At 40.6% G+C, this 22,199-nt stretch overlaps 1 protein-coding gene across 1 annotated transcript in view; it reads left to right on the top strand.

The window, feature by feature from the left end:
• The window catches only part of PRKAR2B (protein kinase cAMP-dependent type II regulatory subunit beta), a 76,713-nt gene that overhangs the window by 16,336 nt on the left and 38,178 nt on the right, over positions 1 to 22,199 (top strand). Inside the window, exon 2 of the mRNA XM_066550818.1 lies at positions 13,861 to 13,896. Within this exon, the coding sequence (XP_066406915.1) occupies positions 13,861 to 13,896 (36 nt within the window). The remainder of the gene's footprint in view (positions 1 to 13,860; positions 13,897 to 22,199) is intronic.

Below are 22,199 nucleotides of genomic sequence, written 5' to 3'. Positions count from 1 at the left end.
TGTTCTCAAGTATCCCTAGCCAGGGAAAGAACAAAATGGGTGTGAAAGTGTCTGTGATGCTGAAGTTCACTTACAAGAGATGCAACTTTTCAAATGCTGCCCATACTGTTGTGCAAAATGGAGAAGTGCTGAAAAATCCACTACTTGCCATTACTAGACATTTCTGAATGTGATCCACATGTAATGGAGCTGAAAGGCATAATGGGATTTAGTTTACATTTGGAGTGCTTTTAACATTACTGCAGTATCAAGAAAAGAAATTATAGAAAATACATCTTTGTATCTGTACTTTGACTACCCCTTTTCCCAGGGAATGTTGTTCAGGTGCTGCCCTGAATCTCTGTTTCACATTAACACAACAGAAGGTACTGAAATAAATGGGTGTCTGCAGTTTCCTTTGCCACTCCTCAGCTCACTTGCATGAGTTGATTTGCTCAGAAAAGGTGTGTCCTATTAATCCATAAGGTCTGCTCAGCTGTGGGATCTCTTTGTGACCTCTCCATTCTCTTGAAAAAATGAGTTATTTGCCCTCAAATATTCCATAATTGAGGCACAGGTAGGAAGCAGTTTGAGAATAAAAACTAGATACATAAAGGGGCTCAAGTGGCAATATTTGGCATCATTATGCACAAATTACAGCTTTGGGGCACAAAAATCTCCTCACCAAGTCAGGGTGTAGTCCTGGAATGTTCTGGGGATGTTCTGTATTGTTACTGTGGAAGAGAAAAACAGTCTGATATGAGTGTAGGCCTGGAAAAAGATGCTAAATGAAGGCATTACACCATAAATGTACTGTGTTAGCTGCTGTTTGTCTCTTGGCACTGGGACAGTCACATGCAGCAGCTTGGGTCTGTGCTTCATCATGGCCATATAAATGTATGTATCATGATGCAACAGAAGTATCATGACTGAGTAGGAGACAGAAACTGGGCTGTGCAAAATGCTGTGCTGTGAGTTGCAACATGTTCTGCATGCCTGCATTTGCTAGAAGAGAGAGAGCAACAACAGGGTTACATGTTTGAAAATTGAGAGCTAAATATTTGAGGGGAATTTCAGGATGAGGATGGTGTGATCATGGAGATGAGGCCCATGCTCTGTTTGCTCTTTGGTCAGTTGGCAGCCATCACAATGGGTCATCACAAGGGAGTGGGTCTGAGTCCTGCCTGGTCACTCAGAAAGTAGCTATCCCTGATTGTCACCATTCTTTACCTGCCCACTTCTGGGGAGAACAACTCCCAGCTGTTCAGTTTTGGAGGTGCCATTTGTAAGATCCTCAGTTCACTGTTGACAGCATGATATGTCGATGTGGTGCTCCTCCGTGTCATTCTTTGTCAATAGAGAGAACAAAAATTTGCTTTATTTTAAGTCACAATAGATTACTGTTGATGGATTTTTCTTGTTATTTACAGTCCTTCAATTGCTCTGGGAGATCTCACATGTCTTCAGCAGCAGCTGATTGCATTGCTGCTGAAGCAATGTCAACAAGCCAGCATCAAACTAACTCAAAAATTAAGCCTGTGAAGATTTGTGGAGTCACTTAGGTATCACTGTCACCAGGGATTTTTGGTGAATTTCTCTTTGCCTTTCCATGGCTCATACAGACATTCATTGAAGTCAACCTGAAACACACTTGGGGTCTCTATAATTAAGGCATCATCAGTGGTCATGTGGATGTGGATGGTGGTTCTGACTGTTGGAAAGGGAGGTAGATGCTTGTATTATTCAAGTAGAATCTGTATCTCACCACCTCCTTCAACTCCTGTTGTCCCACACATGTGCAGGGGCAGATGAGAGCAGATACTGCCATGGTATCCAAGGTCTCCAAGGCCTGTGCTGAAGTGAGTGCAGCTGCCAGCACCAGCTGTGCTTCACTGACTTCCCCCTGAGAGCTGTAAAGGCCAAATCACAGAGGGTGCTTTGGCCAGCAGCTTCACTGCCATCCCCAGTAGCTGCTTGCAGTAATTTAGCACTGCATGTATATGGGAAGAGAACAGTGGAATATTTTGGATTTTGTCTTTTCTCTCCCCTCCTCTCTCTTCTACCTTTGACTCAAACTCTCAGATCTCTACACTAGTTTTTGTAGCCCAGGCTTTTATTGCTGGTGTTGCCCAGGTCTGTAGCCTAAGAGTACAGGCATTAACTAGAAACAAACAAAAAAAAATAACCCCAGAAATATCCCAAACATGTTCTCAGAAGCCACAGTCAGACCTGTGGGATCTGATCTTGGAGAAGGTGTCAGCCACCAAGTTAAGTGACTTCAGCAGGTGTGTTCCTAGCTGGTGTCAGGATACTGGGACTTGCTCGTTTTGGTGTTTCACTAACTGCTTTGGTTGGCTGCCAGACATGGACAGTTTGTCTAAAGTGGGAATTATGTTATTTGTAGTCTAACCAGTGGAACCTCTGAGTAGGAAATGGGTGGTAGGTTCTGCCTGTGGACTGTTAGGTGTTTTGTTAGTCAGCATGCTGGACTCAAGGAAGCACTGTCCTGCCATCAGTATCACCCACAAGCTGCTTCTATGTGGTAGGAGTGAGGACAAGATATTTCTTCAGAGCTTCTCTTTTTGGCTGTGCTTATATTTATTTTGTTTGGTTAGGGTTTTCTTCAAATTTATTTTCTGAAACAGCCATTCTTCTTATTATATTAAAGCAATAACTCTTGGGGTTTGGGCTTTTAAATCTTTTTTTCTTTACAGTCACTGTGCTTTCTGATGAGGTACATCTCAGCCTGTCTCCAAAACCAAATGTGGAAAATGTGCTTTGCCTCATTATCTGAAAGCTAACAAAATTGTCTATTTTAGAACTGAATAGCTGAGAATTCATTATCATGTATGCAAGAGAAACTCCCTTTAAGTACGTACTGTTCTTAAAATATGCAAACTTTAAAATATGCATCAAATCCAAAATCTTAGATTTCACCAGGAAGTGAATAAGCAGGCAATGCAGATTGCAGATTATACATATTCAATACTTCTTCATCAAGGTATTTTGTACCACACATTTCTGCCAAGGCAGTCCTTGGAACCAAGCAGAGTCTTTGTATAAAATGTTTGCTTTGGAAAGTTTTAATGGTGTTTGCCCATATAGGATTTGTTGTAGTAACCTGATAGCAAAGTGACGAAAACATGAAAAATAGTAGGAAAACCTGAGTCTCAAAACCTTTGAGGCTTTAGATTAAACATGGGTAGTATGAATGTGTATGGGAGAATGCAATTATGTTCACCATTGTCAAATGATATAAAATAGATGAGATAATTATAAACTCTACACAAAAGTGCACTCCTTCAGAGAAGAATACTGACATCTTCTCCAGCCCACTTCCACCAGTGAGATTGCAGTGTTATTCCTTTTGTAATAAATATATCTTGTCAAGAGACAAAGACAGGCCAAAATTTTGTAAAAAATAAACCAATCAAACAAACCAACCCTCCCCCCCAACAAAGGACCTAAAGCACTGTTATGTAATGGCTAAGAGAAGGAAATCAGGAGAACAAGTCATTCATGTAAAATCTTCAGTGCTCTAGTTTTCAGTTTGACAGAAATATTGTTTCAAGGACAGGTACAGATTTTTTATTTCATGAGATGCTGAACCTGAAGCAATTATGCCAATTTGATCCTTTACAGGATCCCAGCTGATCTGGGGATTGCTGGTAGAGCTTTGGCAGAATGACCAGTTTTTCTTGTGTATACATTGGTATACATGCTCCAGGCAGCAAAATTAGAAAGCAGAAAAGAACATGAAATGGAGGTAAATGCCTATGCAGCAGTGTTAGAAAGCAAATAACCACAGTATTCTTAAAATAGCTTGTGAAATTTCAAGTGACAAGAAGCCATTTAGAGATGGTAAGAAAGTAAGCATTACTGATGTTTTGTGTCAGATTGTTTGGTAGCAGTTGTAAGCTGTGCTCTGCCTGTAGCAGAATATCCCTTGGAGATGGTAATACATTAGCAAAGCAGTGATGTTGGGTGTAGTGATCATGTTAAAAAACCCCAACCTAACAAACAAAAAAAGCCCAACCCACTCTGCTAGGGCGGAAATAAAAACAGAATCTCTAGGAGGTGACCCCTTGCTGAAGCAGGGCTGCAGGTCTTGGGTCTTGTCCCTGGGCAAGGACTGGGGTTTTGTACCCAGGGCATGGCCCAGGAAGATTGACCTCCCTCATACATTTATTCCATTGGTACTTTTAGGCTCAGTTTTCCTTTCAAAAGGTGTGAAAAATGCCAATCACTTGTTTTTAAAATTTTAAAAGTTTAATAGTAATGAAATGGTTATAAAAATAGTAATACAATTAGAGTAATAATAATTTGGACAATTTGGATTAGGACAATATGTGACAATAAAGACAAAGAGTTATGGACGTCCAGGTACCTTATTCTGGGCAGCACAGCCTGAAAAAGGACACCATTAACAGAGGATTAACCCTTAAAACCACTAACCTGTTGCATATTCATACACCTCATACATGATGCATAAATTCCATTCAAACACAGGATTCTGTCTGATCTGTGTCAACTTCTTCCTCTTAATCCTCATGGTGTCTTCATGGCTGAGTGAGGTGGGAAGAAGTTCATTTCTTCTGATAATGGGGCAATAAATTCCCTTTCTCTGAAAGATTTAGGTGTCCTGTGGCTGCTATCTCAGTGCAAGTCCTTTCTTTAGAAAAAAAAAAGCATCTTACATAGCATGGTTTCTATTTTAACATTTTGTTATAACCTAAAACTATATTTAACACACTACTTAAGAGAATTAATACAGCGTTACTTTCTAACACAACACATATAATATTCCTTTTAATATTTGCAAAAAGCCAATCATAAAATACAGATTTTTCACAAAAGGTGTTGTCTCTGACACTACTACTTTTCATCATATATCCTGAGTAATCCAGGGCTGAGGGCAGCAAGTGCTTCAAACCAAGATTTCCACACATGTACACATCTTCTGCTTCTACATAGACAAATTCCAACACAAATTAACTTTTTTACCCTGTGGTATTACACAAGATTAGAATTATTGCTGTAAATTTTATATATTTGTTTCCTCTTATCTAGATCACTGATTACTTTTAATCAGATAATGACCAAGTGTACTGGTCACAAGCAATAATGAGGATGAATTTCTAAGGGCAAACATGCTAAGTAATAGGATACATATTTAAGATAGGAAAACTCATCAACATCTTCACTTTGTTGCTTTAACATGGGACACTAATCTGAAAGAATAGATGTAAAACTAAAATTAAAAAAAAAAGCCTAAAATCTTGATCAAGCTGTTTGGGTGCGAAAAATCAGCATTTGATTCCCAATTAGGAGCTGTGACAGCCCATTTCACTGTGTTGGGTCAATGGTCTAACATATCAGGCAGCCATTTAATTTTTTTATTTTCAGTGTTTGTAATTACATACAGCATCAATTATTCATAAAAGCTGAAATCTTTTTAGCTGGTATGAGTAGGAGAGACTTATTTACATCACTTTCAAGGTTCTGTGTTCTGATAGGTTAAATAAACAACTTGTAGAGTAACTCCAGGCAGAGTTGGTTTCACTGGGGCCGCAGCCTCACTGCCCCTGTGCAGGCACACACAGCACAGGGGATCAGCAGGAGGAGGCAGAGACGTGCCCACCCCTGCAGGGCTGTGCTCTCGTGTCCTGGGATGGCTGCAATGGAGGGACAGGGCTCTTTGGGAAGGACAGGCAGCAGAGATGAGGGGAGGGTGCTGCCCTCGTGCCAGTGACCAGCTGGAGGGCATGGAGCAAAGTCTGGGGGAAAGAGGAGAGAGCCTGTGGGTCAGGATTAAAGGGAGGGCAGGGACAGGGGACGTTGCAGTGGGGTCTGCTACAGCTGCCAGGCCAGGAACCACATGAGGTCCTCTGTGGGTGTCCTCACATTCAGAACTCCTGGTGTGTGGGATTCACATTCTCTGAACCTGAGAGAAGCAGAGAAAAGAATGATCAAAACAATTCTCATCTCAATTTCTGCTCCTCTTGTTCACAAGTGGAATGCATTGTGGAAGATTGTTTACCTGAAGGGAATTGGTAATTGGATTGTTTTGATTCATTGACCAATTGAATCCAGGTGTGTGTGTTGGGACTGTTGGCTGACAGTCATGAGATTTTGTGCAGTTGAGTTGAGTGCAGTTGGGTCGTTGTGCAGATTCAGTTTAATGTAATATAATGTAGAATAACATAGTATAATAGAGTAATTAATTAGCCTCTGATATCCATGGAGTCCTGCTCGTCTTTCTCCCTGCCACTGGGCTGCAGTGACCATGAAGTGGTGGAGTTTGAGATCCTCAGGGTGGTGATTAGGGTGCACTGCAAGCTCAATACCCTGGACTTTAGCAGAGCAGATTTTGGCCTTTTTGGGGATTTGCTTGATAGAGTGCCATGGGAGAAAGTCCTGGAGGGAAGAGGAGCCTGAGAAAGGTGGTCAATATTCAAGAATTACCTCCTCCAAGCTGAGGGGTGATGCATCCTAACAAAGAAGAAATTGGGTAAAACTGCTAGGAGGCCTCTATGGATGAAGAAAAGAGCTCCTGGACAAACTCACACACAAAAAAGAAGCCTACAGCAGGTAGAAGCAAGGACAGATAGCCTGAGAAGAATACAGAGATATTGTCTGAGCAGCCAGGAGTTAGGTTAGGAAAGCTAAAGCCCTGAAAGAAGTCTGATCAGGGATGTCAAGACCAGCAAGGAAAGCTTCTGTCTGTGATATGTTCATGATAAAAATAAGACCAGGGAAAATGTGGGCCTTCTCCAGAAGGAAATAGGAGACATGATTATCTGTATATGAAGAAGGACAAGGTCCATGACAATAAAATTGTTATGGACCTTGTTTTCTCCATATACAGAGCAGTAAAATTGCTTCATCCTTTGCTGGCAAATGCTCCAGCCACAGCACCCAAGTTGCAGAAGACTTCAAGTCCCAGAAGAGACTGGGAGAATGAGGAACCATTTGCTGTAGGAGGTCAGGTTCAATATATTCTGTGGAACCTGAATGTGCACAGGGTGGTGGGACCTGATGAGATGCATCCATGGACTCCAAGGGAACTGTCCAAGGAAGTGGCTAGGCTACTGTCCATCAAATTTGAGAAGTCATGGCAGTCAGTGAAGTTTCACTGACTGCAAAAGGGAAAACATAAGCCCCTTTTCTAAAAATGGGAAAAAAAGGAAGACATGGGGAACTACAGGCTAGTCAGTTGTACCTCAGTAGATACATACAGTGAGATACTCTGGTTTCTGTGTATTTTAATCCTTTTATAGATGTATTGATGTCTGCAAAGACAGCAATAATTATGTATGTATTTGTTTTGGTACAGATGGTTTTAAAATCTCTAAATGTCATTTTTAATGAAAAAAAAAATTTAAGGCATTCTATGAGATTAAGCCATTTTTTCTTGCCAACATCTACTTTTCTTGCAACAGCCAAATAATTCCCTCTCTCTTTTTCTCCCAGTAGCACATAAATGCTACCACTATAGTAGTGTTGTTTCTCCCTCATCTTTGGCTTCTCAGTCAGCCTACAGGATTCACTGAAAGCCTGTGATACCTTCATGCCTCACTGCCTGCATTCTGCTCTGTATGGGAGTGCACCTGTCTGTGTGCACTCTGTCTCCCTGGCTACAGAGCAGACTCAGCTCCTTAGGGAGCCCTTTCTTCCTGAAGTGTGTGCTTGCAGTGCCTTCCAGCAGCACACCTTTCTTTGCATGGAGCCAGATCCCTCTGTGTGCAGGTCCTGCCCTTTTAGGAACTGTGGGAATTCTTCACCAAGGTTAATCAGAGTTTTGGAGTGGGCTTCAGACATTCTTGAGATGTTAAGATTTGTATATTGGGAAGTTTGGTGGCAGTGTTGCTGTCTAACCTGTCAGGTTCTTTGGCTGACTGGTACATACAGGAAGCACCTGTGGCTGTGATTTACCTTTTCTCTTTGTGTAAAGGCCAAACCTATGTGCTGCTGTTTTTCCATTTTGTTTTTAATAATGAAAAAAATCCTCTTCTGAGACTGATTTATTTGGTGAGGGAAATAATAAAACATAACTCATGTATTTCATCGTTGAATATTACCATTGCTGTTAAATTTCCAGATTGAAATACAAATATTTTGAAAGCCGTGCTCTAACTACTGTACTGCCAGGACTGTTTGTCTTCCAGATAATAGCTGTGTATTTGCTGTGCTCATCCCTTCTTCTCATGCCTCACAGTTGTCATAGCCTTTCACAGAGAAAAGACAAGAACCATTCTCCATAGACCTGGCAACTTCTTTGTCAGAGTCATTTCTTCAAACTGTCAGTGAGTTTGTCGTGCTTTCCTTGAGATTTTGTGAGGTCTTATCAGTGTGAAGGTGCATTAACATAACTGTATTGTCTTATGTTGGTCTCAGCCTCTGAAACAATCATTCTACCTGGATTAATCCTGAGCTAAAATGAAAGTTTCCTGTGATGGAGGGAGATTAGAAGGGCTCCAAATTACAGTTATTATCTGTGGTATCCCAGCCTATCACTGGGTAATGGGGAGTTAACTCTATTTCCTCCATTTGGGACATAAAAACATGAATCTGACTAAAGCATGTATTTTAGAGAGGCATTCATTTAGATTTGATTTGCCTTTGTTCTGATTAGGTCATTCTAATTATTATTTATTATTATTTATATCTAATCATTCTAATTATTATTTACTATTATTTATATCTAATTATTATTCTATATTATCTGTTGTGAAAGAAGACAAGTGAATATAAGTTAGCATAATATTGCAATAAGCATAATTCAAAATTTTCTCAAAGTTGAGACCTTTGAGAAATAGGTAAGCTTGGAACTGAAAAGGTGGAACATATACTGGCCATGATCCTCATCAGTTAAAATTTAGCCTGGGATTTTCAGATATATGATGAAAGGACCATAGGTAAATCAAGAATAACAGGAGAGTTAAATGGAATAAAATCAGACAGTGTGTTGAGAGCAGGTTCTCAGCCTGTTGTCCAAATCTGGGCTAGGTTTGACCCACTGACCTAAGTGGTGTCCTTGAGAGCTTTATCACAGTTTTGCCCTCAATAGAATAGGAAAAAATGAATTATTTGGATATGACATTTGTTTCCTAAGCTCACCTGGGGCATTTGCACTTTCCACACAAGGAAGACACATTATGGTGTGGATGTTTCTCTTTGTCTGTCCATTAAGCTACATGAGCAGTATTCCTGCTTTATAAGTAAGGATGGGGTCTGGGGGGCTTTGGGGTGCTAAATTGAATATTTTAAACATGTAATAGCTTAGTTTAATTTTTGAGGGGTTTTTTTATTTATTTGTTTTTCTTTTTTTTTTTTTTTTAAGGGAGTTTAGTCCTTTGCCATATGAAGAAATTGCAGTGTCTAATTCAAAGTGAGGCTTGTGGAAAGTGTTCTAATTTTTACTGACACTGAAGATTAATCATTAATCCCCTGCCAGCCTTTGTCACTGTGAGCAGGCATTTTGGCTTTGTGTGTTTTTCTCTAGAAGAGCATCACCTTGAGCTGCTCTAAGTGTGGCAGGAGAGTGAGCAGTGTCCTGTTGGCCTCTGTCCCCCTGAGCAGCTGCAGGGAGCGGGGTGTGCTCACCCTGGCTTGGGTGCTGCAGGGTTCCCACACCTGGGGATGTGTCTTTGCTGTGGTTTGCAGACCTGCAGGAAGCACCAGGTCACAGCTCTGGCTGTCAGAGAGTGCTCAGGCATGTCCTTATCAGCCCCTGATAGGCGCAGCCTCTTCTTGAATCCCAGGCTTAACAGTCCCTGACTTTTAGGAAGGCTGCATATCTAAAGTCTGTGATGTCTTCAGCTTCTTATTCCAGGTGACATTAATGGCACAAGAATCTCTGGCAGTTTCTGAAGCAAAAACATTTAAATTGTGAGTTTGCAAAAAGAGCCAGCTCAGGCTATCAGAACAGGTTAACCATCTAGAGGATGCCCAGTTAGGATCCTTTCACAGCATTATCTTCTTAGGCTTGATTCTCTACAAACCACCCCACAGACTCCCATTTCCTCATCTGCTTACAAAGTTATGCTGCTCTTGATCATTTACCAATTATTTATATTTACTTGCTTGACCTGTAGTGCCAAAATACTTTAGAAGCTGTACTTCCATACAGTTCTCCGGGCAAGGATTTTCAAACATGAATTTCAGTTGCTAACAAGTGACAGATTGTGGAATTCTCTCTTATGTAGTGCTAAGAATCAAACTACTGGAATATGTCTCATAGGTTTGTGCACTTTTGAATGGTAATTTAATCAAAACCTATCAGGATACAGACCTTTGTCATTTCTCTCTCATACATGCCCACCCCACACCCTGATAATTTTCCCCTGTGAAGTTTGTAATAGATTTTGGTTGAAACAAAGTAGAACATGAAGAGTCACAGTTATTGACACAGATTGGAGTGTCATCATGCTTGTAAACAAGATTATTCTCTGTGCACAGCTGTACATTATTTGTTGTGATGCAGCACTCTTTCTGATACTGTAAAAAATATTAAATGTCACTGGACATATTCTAAATTTATCTGTATGTCTGTATATGCCTTTTATTGGGAAAAATCCTGCCTTTTGCAAGGGTAAAATTTTGCAATCCATGAGTTTTGTTCCTTCTGTATTTGCACAGGTTTGTGGCACTCGAGTTACTGAGTTGTTTTTCTAGCAAGTAGTTTGAATTGAATCATTTTGAACAACCAACCCTCAGCACAGTGTGACTCTAACCTTTAGGAATAAGTATATTTTTGCTGTGGAGTTACCTTCAGTAGCCACGTGGGCATTGCCTCATTCCCTTCCCACGTTTGCTCCTGCTGGAAAGCCAGAGCTGTGAGGTGCTGCCTGTGTCAGCACTGCTGCATCTGGCCGGGTATCTGGGATGGGGGGACCCTCCCACAAGGCTGCCTGGGTTTCACACTGTGGGGAGCAGCCCTTGGGCAGCCTGCAGAGCACAGAGCCAGCTGCTCTCTGCTGTGCCTGCTCTGAGAGTCCTGAGAACCTGTGTGTGCCCATGGCTGGGAGGAGAGAGGAGAGCAGAGTGTTGGGAAGCAGGGTGGAAATCACAATGCCTAAGCACCACTCCTATGGGTGTGTAGCTCAGGGCTTGCTCCTGTGGATTTAGGTACAGTATTCCTGTGTCCTTTGAGGGGGATTTCAAAGCTGCCCTCATAATTCAGCCTGGAGGCCAAGACTGTCTCCTGGCATCCCTGTCTCTCTGGGTACCACTTCCACTTGAGCTGTGTGAATCAGGACAGTCATCTCAGTCCAAACCTAAGAGTCAGCCTAACTCAGATCTCAGGAAGGATGGTGGCTAAAAACAGATATCCAGGGAAGGTGGTAATCACAGGCAGAAGAAGTAGTGTTTCTTCCCTGGGAACTTCTTTGCTGTTCCTGATGCTGTGTGGCTCCAGGAGGAGCATTTAATATCCCTCATTGAATATTTCTGCCATTGATTTATCCATTTGTTTCTGAGACAAGACTTTCCTCTTCTGACATGTTTGAAAGATAATTTAGTGTTTGTTTTATGCCTCAAGAAAAATGCATCTTAGACTTTCTTTTGCCTATTTTACTATGCTTACCCTGCCAGACATGACCTGGTTGACCACTCATCTACTTTGTACTGAAAACACCTAAATTCCTGTCGGGCTGATTATTATCTGAGACTTTCTTGTATGCTAATGCTTCCACCTTTCTGGACAACAGAAGTATATTGTGATTTGCAACCAGAAAAATAGAGAGTAGTTCAACTTGCTCCATAACAAGGAACTGTGGGCTCTGTTTTTAAATCTCCCAGTAACACATTTGGATGACCTCCATGAAATCCCAGTCTGGGCAGGAAGGCTTTGTCTGGTTGCTGCTGAAACACTGATTATTCACATAAGCTCAAAAATAATTGCTGATCAAGGTTCTGACATTCTTGCTATTTTTTTTTCCCTAACAGTAAATAATTTGTAAAATCTGTTGCACAAAAAAGTAAGCTTCTTGTAGCCAAATAAAAGAGTGAATTTAGAATTATGTAGCCAAAATAGAACCTTTTTCTTTGATAATCCCAGTAATTTGTTTCACATTATCTTAGTTTTGTGCTACATGTTCCTCTTTTTTTTTTTTTTTTTTTTGATGTGCTGAGGTAGCTGTCTAGAGGAGTTAAATCTTCATATCTACAGATTATATACAGAGCTGACAGCCAAACCCTCCCTGAGTTTGGGGAAAGCTTCTGAATGGGAGGAAAACATTATTTTATGGTTTCTTGTTAGAAATATGTCAGATTCCAATTTTTTTTTAATATGAACACATCTGCTGAGACCTGCTGCAAATTTACTTGCTTAAGGAAACAACTCAGCCATCTGATGGTGACAGTCATGACTGATGTCCTGAAATGAATTTGGCCCAGAACAGTAGTGACAAAATAAACAGTTCTGAGGAATCAAACAGCCCCCATATTACAAAACAGCAGTTGCATAAAATATGCTGTCTGTTTTGATAAAAACGTGTCTACATTTTTTATCTTTTCATTTAAAGAAAAATTGTTCAGGGGAATAAGAATTCACGTTTCAGAATAACTTTGCTGGTGATGTTACTCTTGTGCTCACCTATATATGTGTTTGGGGTTTGTAACAGCTTATTAACCAGAGGTTTCCTTCCTTGTGGCTAGCACTCCAAACCTCTGTAGTTGGGTTTCCCAGTGTATTTTTTTGCCACTTGGACCTGTCACTCCTGTATGTGCTTGTACAAACCATCTGTGACTGTGGTTCAGAAATTGTAGCTTTGCTCTGGCTTTTTGTCCCCAAAGGAATAAGAAGTCAGTTTGCATCTCAGGCTGTTCTCTTCTCTTTTCTCAGTAATTTTTTTCTCTTGGCTTAGGTGTTCACGACATGATGCATAACTCCCATGTAAAATTTAGTGGGTTAAAATAAAAAGGTTAATATTTTTCATTTTTCAGTTCTGTATAAATACGAAGAGCAGTTTTTAAGGTTGAATATTAATAAGCACTGTAAGGGCATACATTTTTAATGTGGCTGCTGCCCACATTTGAAATTAGGTCATTCAGATTTTCTTCTTGCTCTTTATTCCAGCAGTTAATACATCACATGAAAGTAGAGTTCAAGACCAGTGGTTTTTACTAATTAGAAGTCTGAAGGTTGTATTTGGAAGGCAAAACATAAAACTATTTATCTATTTTATCTCTAGTAACTCTTGGAGGAGCTGGTAAATTAGAAATGAAATAGAGGCAAAGCCATGTGTTTTAAGTCGTGTTTTGCAGTCTCTCCCAGTTGGAAACAAGACAGGAGTCTGATTACAAATGTTTGCAGCATGCAGTAGGAGATGTGCCAGGATGGCACTATGGAACATTTGCACTGGGGTTTTGGTGGGGGTTGGCATTGTTATTGACTTACCTAAGGAGTTTTAAAGGTTAGTCAAAGCAAAAGTTGATCTTTTAATGGGATTACCAATTAATCTTTTTCTCTATAGGAGTATCTTTAGTGCCTGATTTCCAATAGGTATATTTTGTAAAAATGAAGTAAATTTTTTTACATACCCTGCTTGCATTATTGTTTGCAAAATGCCGATTTCTGTGTGCTCCATAAATAATGGAGATGCAGATCTAAATGTTTCACATCCACTCATGAACAGCAGTAAGTAACAGTAACTCCTAGAAAGCTGAAAATGGTCTCGAAAGCTTTTTAGTTAGTATGTACCATCTTCTGCAAAGCTATTTAAAAGTTAAAGTGAATACGAATGGGTTCTTATAAAGATACAAAAATAATGCTTGTCTGGTGTTTGTAGTTGTCCCACTTGGAATGAAGTATAACATTGTTATGTTTGAAGCAAGTTAGAGTACTACAAAAATAATCAAAATGTTGTTTTCTTTCAGCTCCAGCGGTAAACCGATTCACCAGACGTGCATCAGGTAAGCTGAATGAAATTCCATTTATCTCCATAATGGCTGAAACACTATGCTGACAATGATTGTCCTGTAAAATGTAATATGACATTTGTCAAAGTTCTTTAAAGATGTTGGACTTGGGCTAACCTTTAGTTTGTTACCTGCTTCACTAAAAAATGTAGCCAAGGTTTCAGGTCATGGAACTTGCATGAGCCCTTCTTGTTGCTGTGGAATTTATTAAAAACCTAAGCTTTTTTTTAATCCCTCCCCCCAACTTAAAGAAAATAATTTCAGTTCTAGCAGATCTGAAGGCTGAAAGCAAGAATTGAATAATTGAATGTAATCTGAATGTAAGCAGCGTTACCTTGCTTACCCCAGAGACAGCCTGAAACTGCAATTTCGTGATCAGCTATGCATGAAGAAATGTTCAGCTGTGTTGGAAATCTCAGTGTTGTCCAGACCCAGGCTGGTTTGTGTGCATGCTGTGTTGTTGTGCTGTGCAGAGCTGGAAGCACCATTCCTGTGGTGGTGCTATGTGGTTGTGTTGGGTGTGCACCTGCCTTGCCTGGTGCTGGTTTGTGCATTCTTCAAGATAACTTGGTTCTTGCTGGCTCAGAGGACTCCTTACTTTATTTCCATTACATGTCCTCAACATTATGTATCATTAAAAGTTAATATCCTTAGCCTTTCCTTATTGTTCTGCTGTGTCATGTCCTTCAGGCTTAATTTTTGAAGGCTTTTTTTCCCTGAATTGTGAGCCCCAGAATCTGGATCTTACTTGTTTGAAGTACTATGAATCTGAAAATGTGGCATAAAAGTCACCATGAAATGTAATGGGACTCATGGCTGACTCAAAAGAGTCCAGAGAGCAGGAGATGTGAGCTACTCCTAGTCATTTCAGTATGCCACATTCAGTATAAAATGCTCTTTGTTTTCAACTTCAGGTCATTTTAAATAAATGTATTTCATAATGCAGTAATTCTATCCAGACTTCTAGTTTTGATTGTTACAACCTCAGTCAGGTAGTCCCTTGTCAATGTAAAAATAGTAGTGAAAATCCTCGGGATTACTGAGGAACTGCAGAGGAAAAAGGAGGTTTGCAGGATTGGTGCATAGCATATAATAGAATCACACAGTGGTTTGGGTTGGAAGGAACCTCAAAGATCACCCAGCTCCAACCCCCTGCCATGGGCAGGGACACCTTCCACCATCCCAGGTTCCTCAGAGCCCTGTCCAGCCTGGCCTTGGACACTTCCAGGGATGGGACATGCACAGCTGGTCTGGGCAACATGTGCCAGTGCTTGACCACCTTCACATAGGTAGCACAAAGCAAGAAAATGTAATTAATTCCAAATATTCTGATGCTTTAAGTTATGATAATGCTTCATGAGGTACTGTAGCTTGAAATGAAGGGAATGATTTGTTAACTGGTGCTCAGCAACAGTGAGCAGGGCTCTATGCAAATCACATTTCATGTTTTAAGGAGAGTTCTACTGTGACTGATTGATAGCTGACAGTAATGAATGCAGTCCTTCTAACAGATGTGTGATAAGCTTTTGCATTCAGAGAGTTTGATTGTTTGGAAAGCTAATACTTGGACACAAAAAGCCCCCGATCAGTTATTCTTAATGTTTATTTAATATTAAATTAACATTTATTTTTAAAAGGAAACTAAAAGCATGCTATAAGTCTGAAATTTTTGTGGAATCATTGGGGAAATAATTTCTGTGGGGAATTAATATTTCATGTATTTTGGTCTTGTTGTGAGAGATAGAACAGTTATCTTATTCAGAATAATGAGTCAGGTGGTATAGTAAATCAGATGTAAATCATGTGAATACATTTCAAACTAGAGCAAGGAAATGCTGCAGTCCACCATGTGTACTATTTTATTAAGTTAGTGGTAGCTTTAATAGTTAAAATGACTATTTTTTCAAGAAAGCCTGTGAAAAGGTGATGGTTCTTACTTTTCTTCTTAAATGATAAATGACTGTCAGAGAAGTACAGTACATTTAAGAAACTTGATTGTTAAAATATAAAATTAAAAACATAAACTATGCTGATAATATAAACATTTCACAGGGATGTTTGCAGTCCTGACCATGTTTTTAAATACCTTGTTTTTAATTGAACAGTTGTCTGTAGATTAAGGCAATCAAGACACCTTGCAAGGGGAAAAGCTAAATAGTAGCTGTTGGGTTTGGGGTTTTTTTTAATGCTTGGTGGCTTAACAGCCTTCTGTAGTCAAAGCTGATTCTCGTGTTTAGGAAATGCCATATGTATTATGTAGGCAGACCAAATGAAATGTAAGGGTTTTTTTCCTCAAATATGAGCTTCTCCTAATTTTAGGCTGTTTGGCTAAGAGCTATTTTAAAATTTGAAATGTGCAATATTGTAGATTCTTGACTGCTTTTGAAGATTTTCTTCTGGTGACTATTTCCCCAAGCTAGTGGTGAATATTAGGAGAGTTAGCTCTAGAATGTGGTTTCATGTTGCATGTGATTAATGATATTGCAGACTGATTCTGGGAGTGTGTGACTTCTGGGTGCCTTTTGTCATGCCTCTGCCCATAGGTTCTCTCTACTTCTCTTGCACAGATCTAGGAGTTGTGCTGCCTGAGGGTGGATTGATTTAAATAAAGCAGAAATACAGGAGGTTCTGGCGTGTTGATTTGCATTGGGTTTCCAACATTTCCTCCCAGAGAACAGTAATTCTCTACAATGGGTATTTTGATGTTGCTGTTACTCTTTGGGTAATGCCTAGTATTTTGCTTGGTTGCATAAGATATAGTTATTTTTCCTAACTGAGCTAGAAATTAGGCACCCAGAGCTTAATTGCTGAAGCACCTACTGAAAATAATACAGCCCAGCATTTATTATTTAACAGCTGTTCCTGTTAACATGCTGAGAATGTATTAATGAACTGTCATTGGTATGTAGAGGAAAAAAAACAGAAATAAGCTAGGATAAATTAGCTGTTCTGGAATTCCAGTTCTTAAAATTTATTGAGCTCCCTAATTAGATATCTCTGAAGTGTGTTTATTCATATGTATGTGTATATATGCAATGTGGGCTCTGTACATAAAATACACTTATAGTGCTGGTGACAGCTACTCATGGGCTGGTTAATAATGCACTCCATTGTTCTAGGCTGTGCACAAAGAATAATAGATATCACACTCTTAACAAGAGGAGTTTAGTAAGAAGAGGAGATTAAAAATACTTTATAGAGCTAGAATGAACAATGAGACAGCTGCAAGTAGTTAATCCTTATTTTTATTTTCAAATCTGGTGGCACCAAGATGAAGAGAAAGGAAAACAACTGTTGAGGCAATCAAGAGACTTGGGTGTGGGGAAAAAGGGGAGCATGAAGGGCACCCCTTTGTCCTTCAGACAGGATGTGGGAGGCTCTGTGCAGCGTCATACAGGGGGAAATCTGGGAGCAAGTTTGCCAGAACAATTTATTCGTCTTTCTGTAAGTTGCCATTAGGAAGAAAGTGACAAAATGAGAGTTTTGGTCTGCAGTATCCTGAACCATTGTGTGGACTGGATTAGTCATGCCCAGAGTAGCATTTATATATATATCACTGCTACTTTTTAATTTAATAATTCCTGCAGGAAGCATGACAATGTACTTAAGTAACATGGTGAATTTTACTGCGTTTAGACTACAGGAGTCCTTTTAGTGAAAGAATGGCTAATTGCTTTCTGAAATTATGGAAGAGCATAGGTGATATCAAATTAAATGGTTAAATATAAACTAGTATTTAGGAAGAGCAAATTGACATTTCTAGCCAAGAATAGAAAATGTCCCTAGGAACAATATTTCACTTGTGATTTTCAATCAACTCAACTATATTGAGTTTTTCTTAAAAAGATTGGCACCCACTTTCCTGTGGCATATTAAAAATTGTCAGAGAAAGGCAGCATACTGAAATGAAGTGCTATTCCCTTTTATAGAGTAAGGCAGAAGCTAGGGTTGCACCAAAAATAATGGTGGGAATTAAATAACTGTAAAGTTCCCTTTGAAATGCTCAGATAGGATGCAGTGTTGTGGAAGCATATCAAGTGACAGAAGAAAAAAGAATGAAGAACTTTATTGATAAACCAATAATTCCAGAAGAATTCTTCAAGAAGAATCACTGGTTCTGCTTTTTCTGAGTGATGAATATTCCCCAAACTTAATTCAAGTGATGTTGCATTCACCTTTGTTCATTACACTCGTGTAGTTACTCCCAAATTTGAAATGTCCAATATGTCACATTTCTGAGAGAAGCAAGGACACAGCTGACATACACTGGTATCTGGTACTAAAACTCAGTTAAGCACTAAGGCTGCCATTGTCATGGTGAGGAAAACCAGAAGAAAAAGTGCTGTCAGAATTTGAGACTGTATCTACACTGCATGAACAGAGCACAGTAAAGAAAACATATTGTGCCTTGTCAGGGTCCTTCTTACAATTACCATCACTGTAAGACTCAAATCCTTTGCTGAATAACAATAAGGGTGTGGTGCACTGAGCTGTAGGCATCTTAGAGCCACTGGATCAGGGAGAATGCTGTGCTTCAGTCTGCCCCTGGTCCTGCTTAAAGCACATATGTCATAGAATATCCTAAGTTGGCAGTAAATCACAACTCCTGTCCCAGCACAGGACACCCCAAGAGTCACCACATGTGCCCAAGAGCATTGTCCAAATGCTTTTTGAACTCCATCACGTCTGGTGCTGTGGTCATTTCCCTGGGGCACTTGTTCCAGTGCCCAACCACTCTCTGGGTGAAGAAAGGTTTCCTAATGTCCAACCTAAACCTCCCTGGCACAGCTCCATGCTGATCCTTTGGATCCTGTTAGTGGTCACCCGAATGAAGAGATCAGTAGCTGCCCCTCCCCTTCCCCTTGTCAGGAAGCTGTAGAGAGCTGTGAAGGCTCCCCTCAGTCTCCTCCAGGCTCAGTAAGTCAAGTGACCTCCTACAGTCCTTGGCTTTCTCCTTCAGACGTTCATCATCTTCATAGCCCCCCTTTGGAATAATAGCTTTAGATCTTTATTGTGTTGAGACACTCAAACCTGCCCCCAATACTCCAGAGGAGGCCACCCCAGAGCAGAGCAGGACAATCCCCTCTCTTGCCCAGCTGCCAATGCTGTGCCTGATGCCCCCAGGACATGCTTGTCCCTCCTGGCTGCCAGGGCTCTGCTGACTCTGGCTCTTGGGAATGAAGAACTTGTCTCAGTGATCTGCCGCACAACACTTCTGGCTCTGTGGAAAGTTAGTGATGAAGGCTGTTTCCCATGCAATCCATAACTAATTGATCCAGCTTCCTTTCTTTAGTTCTTCTTGCATAGACTATTTGCTGTGCACTTCCTCTGCAAATGAGACAGTCACAGAAACTAGGGTTTAATTTGCTCTTGTTTCCTCTTATGCTTTCTGGAAATTTGAGGAAAGTTCCTGTAGAAAAGTGAAGTATTAACATAGGCCTAGTGATGCTTAAAGAACATGCACATTTGCCTCCACTGCTAACCACTGTTTTCATTCAGAATGTTTGATAAATAACATCATGATGTTCAAGTGGAGAGTGTTCGTTCCTGTCTTGTTGTTACCTTGAGATTTGTTGCTTTTGATGCAGATCTGAAGAAGAGCCTGTGTGCTTGCAAGCTTTTCTGCCTCCTTCCAGGTTCAGTTTTTTTGGCTGTTCTAGTGACAGATTCTGCTCATGAAACTTTTTCTTCTCTCAGTTGCATTGCATGTATACAAAAACTCTTCCATACTACAGTGTATAGTTGGACAGTAGTATTCTTGTTCAAAAGAAAACAAAATTTAGGCTATCTGCATTACTTCAGGAGGTTTTAAAGTGGTTCACATTCAACTTTCATTTGTTCTTCTTTTAAAACTCAAAAATTTGAAGCATAGATTCTAGTAGGTTGTATCAAAGTGTTTTAATCTATATACGATGAGCAGAGGTTGAATATGAATTTTTCAGAGGCCATTGATGGAGCTGAGTTACAGAAATAGGCAAACTGTTGCAAATCAATGTGATGCCAGGTTTTAGATACAGCTGTGTTTAAGCTGTTTTTGTCATAACTCTTGAGGCTTAATAAAAAAAGAAAGATTTTGTAGATGCATACTATAGGGCAAAGTTTGAGGTGATGGAGGAAGGGAGGAGAAAAGGCAAGGAAAGGGGGAAGAGAGAGATGTTGGGAATAAGTAGATAAGCCTTGTGCTCTGTGATAGGTTGCTATAGAGAGGACTCTCAATATTTGTCCCAAGGAGGTGGCAGGGAATGAAGGAAGTAAACAAATAACGATTGGCCTAATTTTTACACACACAAATATTTACACTGTCTTGAGGAAAACTCTTAGACTAAATACTTAGTAAAGCAATGGACTAAACTGCACAGGAATATTGTGTTATCTCAGAAGTTTTAAAGAAAGGTAACACCTTTTCTTGAAGAAATAGAGGTGTTAATTCATACTTCAGCACTGCATAGATGATTTAGGTAGATGGTTTAGATGATTTATTGAAGTTTCATCTGTATTTCCGTGTTTGTTTAGATGTCTTTGCAACCACATATTTCTTGACTGCATTTATAAACTGATAAAATGTGCAGAGTAATCATTTTTAAATTGTACAAGTTGGTAAAGCTAGATAGCAACTGTTTCTTTGGAAAATAGGGGAGTTGTGTTTTGAGTTCACAAATTACTGTGTATCCCTCTTTATGGGAAATTGTAGTTTTTCCTGCTCTCTTAGTATAACCTTTGAAAAGCATTATGAGCATGGTTTTGTATCAATAAAATTAATCATTGCAGTTTTTTCAGCTATTTGGGCTGGTCTTGTTTCAGACATATGAAACATAAACCAGAGATTGGTGTTGAAATATGAATCAAGTTTGTCTTTAGGGACTGTTGCCCAGCCTGCTTGAGGAAGAGCTCAGACAACCTAGCAGGGTATCAGTTTGTCAGATTGATTGACCAATACCTTTAATCTCATTTTTGTATGTAACTGGTACGTAAGATGGGTATGGGAAAGTGTGTTTGTACATCAGCCCTACCTGCATCCAGCAGCGTGGCCTCATCCGTTGCCCTGTTTGGGAGTGGTCCTGTTTGGGACTGTGCCGAGGACTGGGCTGGAGCCTGGTCGGGGTGAGTGAGTGTGGGGGAGGCAGCAGTGTGGTGGTGGTTCTGTTCTGAGCTGGAGGGAGCGCTTGGATAATGCCAGTTCCAAGCCAGAGGGAGTGCTTGGATAATGCTGGTTCTGAGCCGGAGGGAGTGCTTGGATAATGCCGGTTCCAAGCTGGAAGGAGCAGTTGGATAATGCCGGTTCTGAGCTGGAGGCAATGGTCGGGTAATGCCGGTTCCAACCTGGAGGGAGTGGCTGGATAATGCCGGTTCTGAGCCGGAGGCAATGGTTGGATAACGCCGGTTCTGAGCAGGAGGCAATGGTTGGATAATGCCGGTTCTGAGCAGGAGGCAATGGTTGGATAACGCTGGTTCTAAGCTGGAGGCAATGGTTGGATAATGCCGGTTCTGAGCAGGAGGCAATGGTTGGATAATGCTGGTTCTGAGCAGGAGGCAATGGTTGGATAACGCCGGTTCTGAGCAGGAGGCAATGGTTGGATAACACCGGTTCTGAGCAGGAGGCAATGGTTGGATAACGCCGGTTCTGAGCAGGAGGCAATGGTTGGATAATGCCGGTTCTGAGCAGGAGGCAATGGTTGGATAACGCTGGTTCTAAGCTGGAGGCAATGGTTGGATAACGCCGGTTCTGAGCAGGAGGCAATGGTTGGATAACGCCGGTTCTGAGCAGGAGGCAATGGTTGGATAACGCCGGTTCTGAGCAGGAGGCAATGGTTGGATAACGCCGGTTCTGAGCAGGAGGCAATGGTTGGATAACGCTGGTTCTAAGCTGGAGGCAATGGTTGGATAACGCCGGTTCTGAGCAGGAGGCAATGGTTGGATAATGCCGGTTCTGAGCAGGAGGCAATGGTTGGATAACACCGGTTCTAAGCTGGAGGCAATGGCTGGATAACGCCGGTTCTGAGCCAGAGGCAATGGTTGGATAACGCCGGTTCTGAGCCAGAGGGAGTGGTTGGATAACACCAGTTCTGAACCGGAGGGAGTGGTTGCATAATGCCAGTTCTGAGACAGAGGCAATGGTCAGGGCAACTGCAGTAAAGTTGAGCTTCATGCTGAGCACTTTATACATGTGATTCACTCCCTCTTTTTTGCACACTTTTGTTATTAATATTAATATTGTTGCTGTTACTGTTCTTTCCTTATCTTTTTTCTGTTTCCAGTAAATTGCTCTAATCCCAACCCATGATCTTTACCTTTTTTTG

Source organism: Molothrus aeneus, chromosome 5, assembly GCF_037042795.1.
Source record: "Molothrus aeneus isolate 106 chromosome 5, BPBGC_Maene_1.0, whole genome shotgun sequence".
Taxonomy (NCBI): domain Eukaryota; kingdom Metazoa; phylum Chordata; class Aves; order Passeriformes; family Icteridae; genus Molothrus; species Molothrus aeneus.
The sequence above is the reverse complement of the archived record's forward strand: the minus strand, read 5'-3'. Positions and strand labels throughout refer to the sequence as shown.